The following is a 6387-nucleotide window of genomic DNA, read 5'->3' as shown; positions in this document are numbered from 1 at the left end:
ATAATTACACAAACGTTTCGAGCACTACTTGCTCCTCTTCAGTGCGCAAAAAAATAGTGATAATAAATAACGATAATAATAAATACATAAAATTCTAATAAAAAAATCCGCAATACATAGTCAATATAAGTTATATAGTTAAGTCATAGTTATAACGCAAAATATATTTACATGAATTGAAACCATTAAAAATAGTTCGACAAAGTAAGACCCCAATTAGAAGCAGAATGATTCGTCCGGTTATTCATAAAATATTTTAGAATTATTAATAAAAACTCGGAGTGACACTTATACATTACTCCAAACGAACCACTTATCGTTATTTGACGAAAGTCCCTCGATCTGGCAATGATTATGTCCATCCTCTCCAAATTATTTGATATTTGTTAACTGAATTAAAGAATTTATTCAATTGTAAAATAGGATTCCACTAATGTGTATGTAAAAAAAGATTAAAAATTACAAATTAAATTAAATACTAAAATATTGAACCTTTATGCTTACAAATTGTTCCGAATAACTTGAGATGACGATGCTTCTAATTGTTGTTGGCCTTATTGTTAGTACTTGACTGTTGTCTAGTCTTTTAAAAAATCGAATAAATAGGTGTCAGATCTCACAAAATAAACATTTACATAAGTCTAAAAATTCGATATTTCTTCTAGAATGTCGAAATACGCGTTGTTAAGTAATTCGGTGTCTGTGTTATTATTTATACCATGCCTTTGTTCCTTGATGTGTATCATTTCCGAGATAAGTCTTTTATAATAATAGATTCAACATCAAGTATTTTAACGTTATCCCAATCAAAAGCATGTTTTTATCTATAATATGTTTAGAGACCACAGAATGCTTGGAGGAATCAAATTTAATATTATTCATATGCTCTTTTAGTCTAGTGCGTAATTTTCTTTTGTTTGCCCAACATACGAAGCTTCACAATCCTTACAATTAATTTTGTAGACAACATTATTATTATTGTTATGCACGTTTTTGTCCTTGTGGACTTTAATTAATTTGTTAAGATTATTTAGACGATTTTTTTGCGCACTGAAGAGGAGCAAGTAGTGCTCGAAACGTTGTGTAATTATTATTTCAAATTAAGAATTTTCCTCTAAATAATAAAATAATATCGTATTGCTCGTTACACATGGCCTTAATTCAATAATTTATCATAAATATTTGACCTTGGCAGCAGTTATGAAAGAAGTCTCATGGTTAACTTTAAAATCGTTTTCAAAATATTCGGCATGTACGGGTGGTCTGAGATACCCTGTATTTCTTAATAGCAAATATACTATAAAATACGGATGAGTATTTTTTATTTTATGCGTGGATTAATTCATTAGATATATGAATTCTTTTTTTAGTAGCTATGAGTACAACAAAGAAAACAAAAATTAAAATAATTTTAAAGAAAATAAAAGTGAACTTTCTACATAAATTAGAAAAAAACTACATTAACTATCAACATTTGGAAATTAATGCATGAACTATATATTTATGCCAAAATATATAGTTCAATTCAAAAAATCAACTGTAATAATTTTTATGTCAGTGAATAATTTTTATTTTTTTAACCCTATTTCTTTTTCAAAAGTCTATTTTATTTTTTTTATAAATTATATTTGCATTTTTACGATTCATACAAAATACAATCATATGTTGAGAGATCATAGATTTGTATAATATAGACAAAGCGCTCCTGTTTGGGAAAAAATTAAATTTCCGTGATCCCCGCGCGCCTTCGATATACGCTCCTGAGAGCTCTCTGTAATTGTGTACATCGACAGTTTGTTATTGCGTCCACAAGGGCGAAGCGCCGAATTAGGAGAGAGTTTCCGCGTCTTTAAAAAGGAGCGATGCGGCACGGAAGGCGAGTCTGGTACGACGAGCCGTCCGGTAAACCCGAGAAGAACATTTGTGATCCGAAGAATAAAAATTACGTATTCTTACTTAGAATAAAGAGACTAGTTCCTGCTATCTATCCTTACCTATCGACGCAGTCCACAAGAGAGAACTAGGCGATAGCTCCGATAAAACCCAAAGGAGAAAATATACAAAACATGGTCCTTCGAGCCGGATCTGTGTCGAGAAATTAACGGATGGATTCAAACAAGATACACGTGCAAGCAGTGCAACTACTTCAAGTGAGCCATTCAACAATTGCGCTACATTCCGAGTAAAAATTTCCGTACGACAAGGAAGTATTTCGACTCACGTACATACGTTCTCCATTTCAACACCGTGTTTACCTTACAAGGTCGAGCTCTGCAAGACAATAGATCGAAATGGACAAGGCAATATTTGCGTTCGATACGAATTTACGTTATTTAACGAACTCAATAACGAATTTCCAAAAGCTTGGAGTTGATAATCAAACTCATGCCATCACTAAAGGACGATTTCAACTCTTGCAAAATTACTAGAATAAATGCCAGGAGAATGCCGCTATCATTGAGGCAGTAGCAACCGACGCAGACGCGGCACAGCTTCCCTTCTTTAAGAGCAAGCTGCTAGACAAGGCGGAGGTCTCGTACATGCAAGCCTACGACTTTTTTCAAGAAAAACTCGAGGCATTCAACGTCGCTTCAATTTCCATTCCTGTACCAACGGGCGGCCGCAACGACGTCCATCAACGAGATCCGATTGCCGAAGATCAACTTGCCTTCTTTCTCCGGTAATGTAACCGAGTGGCTAACGTTTCGCGATTTGTTTCTTGCGCTCGTTAAAAATCGCCGTTCCATATCGCAAGTCGAGAAATTGCAATATTTATTATCCGCGGTTACTGGCGACGCTGCTAAGTTGATTTCCCATCTTTCTCTAACCGATAGTAATTTCGATGTTGCATGGAAGGAACTCACGAATCGTTACGAAAATCAACGCGTTATTATTGACGCATATTTCAAACGTTTATTTACCATTCCTAATGTTTCGTCTAACGATCTGTACGGGTTAAAACAATTACGCTCCAATTCATCGGAATCGATAAATGCTCTGCGTGCCTTGAAATGTTCTGTAGATGAATGGGATATGATTTTAGTCTACATTCTTGTACAAAAACTAGACAAATTGACGAGAAAAGATTGGGAAGTCAGCTTAGGTTCAGAGAGGAGATATCCTACGATGGAAAAACTATACGCGTTTCTAGATACACAAATTCGTTCGCTTGAGGCTGTATCCAAGGACGGAGATAACTCGAAGTCCGCCAACGGAAACTCATCCGAAAAGAGTTCCGGTGCTCGCTCGATTCCAAATGCGGCACAAAAAAATAATATAGTGCGTTCTCACCATACAAACCGCGAGTACGTGCGCTCTTTGTTCCGAAACACATCGTTTAATGCATTGCGAGAAATTTCAAGCGTTAAGCATTTTGCATCGACTAGAGTTTGTTCAAAAAAATAATATATGCAAAAATTGTTTGACCAAAGGTCATTACGTTTCGAATTGTCGTAGTTCCTTTACTTGCTTGAAATGTAAAAGACAACATCATACTTTGTTACACGAGAATTCAAGGTCAAGTTTAACGACAACAACAGACTCTGGACAATGCGATGACGCGTCCAACGTACATTCACACGTGAACGCGGGAGTTAAACCCGTGCTCCTGCTACCGCACGTGTTTGTATAGGATCAGAAAACGGTCGACATGTTTACACGCGAGCACTAATCGATCAAGGTTCCGATGCCACATTCGTTTCGTCACGAGTCGCTCAAATGTTGAGAGCTCGCTTAATTTCAACACGCGTAAAGGTATCTGGCATCGGTGACACTACGTCTAATTGCGTTCAACATGCCGTCTCTATTTCTATCAGCGCGACTAATAAAAATGATACGATTCTTCATACCAAAGCATTGGTCGTTCCAAAAATTACAGCGTACATTCCACCTCATTTCCAATTACAAGAGATTCCGTTTCTTTCCAAATTGAATCTAGCCAATCCAAATCCAAGCTCAAATGTGCAATCGAAGTACTTCTCGGGGCCGAATTATACGGTTCAATTATGATGGGTGGCTTAATGAAAGCTTCTAACGATGCTACACTTGCGCAAGAAACGATATTCAGGTGGATCATTTCGGGTCCTATTTCAAACCAAAAAAATAGCCAAAGAATTCACGTTCACCAAGCAACTTCTGGCAATCTCGATTTCGAACTCCGACGTTTTTGGGAGCTGGAAGAAATTCCAACGACACACGCTCTCTCAGAGAAAATCTTTGTTGCAACTTACATTTTCAAGAGACACATATGCGCGATTCTTCAGGGCGCTATGTTGTCCGCTTACCCTTCAAGTCTGGTCCTCCGATAAAAATCGGCGAGTCAAGGTCAGTAGCTACGCGTTCACTCGCGCAACTAGAGCGACGTTTAGCCAATTCTCGGGAAATTTCAGGGCAATACGTCGACTTTCTTAACGAGTACGAAGAGCTCGGGCATATGCAAAAAATCGAAAACGTGCAACGCTTCTTTCAACCGACGTTTCTACCTCATCATCCAGTTATTCGCGAGGACAATACTACAACCAAACTTCGTGTAGTGTTTAATGCCTCGGCAAATACCTCGAATAACACTTCTTTGAATGACCATCTTATGATTGGTCCAAAGTTACAAGCCGATCTTCCGGCGATTATTCTTCAATGGCGTTTGTACAAATACGTTTTTTCCGCTGATATTCAGCAAATGTTTCGACAATACAGATTCATTCAGACGATCGCCAATATCAATTAATATTGTGGCGTACGATTCCGAACGAGCCAGTCCATACTTATTCATTAAATACCGTTACTTATGGTACTGCCTGCGCGCCTTATCTCGCCCAACGCGTGCTCAAACAACTTTCAATCGACGAGAGTTCGCGTTTTCCACTAGCTCAAGCAATTTTGCAAAATGAAATATACGTTGACGATGTCCTATCCGGAGGCGATGATAAACCATCCACGATTAAAAAACGCGACCAACTAATCGGCTGTTTACTAAGCGCAGGCATTCATCTCAGAAAATGGGCCAGCAACGATTTTGAAATTCTACAAGATATAAATCCTGCGAATCACGGTCTAGCAAGTTCCAAGCCTTTCCAAGAAGCTGAACAATTAAAAATACTCGGTATTCATTGGACACCTTGCGATGATAATTTTTCCTTTGAAATAAAATTCCGTCCACCATCTACCGACATTTCGAAACGACAAATCCTTTCGACGATAGCGAAAATATTCGATCCCCTCGGATGGGTGTCTCCGATCACGATATCTCTCAAAATTCTACTGCAAAAACTGTGGAAATTTTCCTACGGAGGGGATGATATTCTTCCTGCGGAAATAACAACCGAATGGAATGCTTTTTGCGAAAAGATGTTACACTTGACGACTCTGCAAGTTCCTCGTTGGTTAGGCTTCGAGCGTAACATTCAGTGCTTGCATTTACACGGCTTTTGCGACGCTTCATCTAAAGCCTATGCAGCGGTAGTCTATTCAAAAATTGTCACGAATTCTGGCGATAGTCATGTTCGACTTCTTCTATCAAAAACCAAGGTTGCTCCGATTAAAACGATTTCGATTCCACGACTCGAGCTCTGTGCGGCTCAGCTGCTAGCACGCTGTATTTCGTTTACTATTGACGCGATGAAATTGCAAAACATTCCTGTGTTTTGCTGGAGTGACTCGACAATCGTATTAGCATGGTTGCAAAAGGCTCCATCAGATTTAAAAGTATTTGTAGTTAACAGAGTGTCTTCTATTCAAACGAAGCTTCCTACGGCGACATGGCTGCATGTGCCAACAGAAGATAATCCCGCAGATTGCGCATCGCGCGGCATAAATCCAGCTCAGCTAACGCCTTCCAGTTCCTGGTGGAACGGCCCGGTATGGCTGAAATTTAACGAGGATAATTGGCCAGTTCAATCTACGATAAGTTGCACCGAAGATGATTCCGAATTGAAAGCGTCAAATGCAGTCCACTCGCATCATTCAAATCGAGCGGAATTTTTTGAATCCTTCAATCATATCTCCACGTGGCCACGCTACGGGTCACCGCATACGTCCTTCGGTTCAAGTTTCGAACGAGAGTCCCAGATGTTGCTCAAGGTCTCTCTATTTTGCAAGTCGATGAAATAAAAACCGCGCACAGATTCTGGATTAAACAGATGCAAACGGAATACTTTTCAAAAGAAATCGTCGCTTTCAAAGCCAAGTCGAGGTTACCAGTTTGATGCTCCATCCATTCTCTCGATCCGTTCCTGGATCCCTCCGGTATCCTACGCGTGGGTGGTCGACTTCAACTGTCTGACCTTTCATATGATCGTAAATTTCCGATTCTACTTCCAAAGCATTACCTTTCTAAGCTCATTATCGATCAAATTCATAAGGATACACTTCACGGCGGTGTACAGTTAATGC

At 38.9% G+C, this 6387-nt stretch overlaps 1 protein-coding gene across 1 annotated transcript; it reads left to right on the top strand.

Annotated features, from left to right (window-relative positions):
- The first annotated feature begins 2105 nt into the window (after positions 1–2105).
- On the top strand, positions 2106–6105 carry LOC114944450 (uncharacterized). The gene is made up of 5 exons (XM_085490084.1): positions 2106–2150; positions 2430–2680; positions 3938–4290; positions 4389–4637; positions 4865–6105. Exons 1-5 carry the CDS (start codon positions 2106–2108, stop codon positions 6103–6105), a joined length of 2139 nt encoding a protein of 712 aa, XP_085346210.1.
- Positions 6106–6387: the final 282 nt, after the last annotated feature.

This window comes from Nylanderia fulva, unplaced genomic scaffold (genome assembly GCF_048542155.1).
Source record: "Nylanderia fulva isolate GAGA-0341 unplaced genomic scaffold, ASM4854215v1 Scaffold960, whole genome shotgun sequence".
Classification (NCBI taxonomy): Eukaryota; Metazoa; Arthropoda; class Insecta; order Hymenoptera; family Formicidae; genus Nylanderia; species Nylanderia fulva.
Note: the sequence above shows the minus strand (reverse complement) of the source record. Positions and strands in the feature narration are given on the sequence as shown.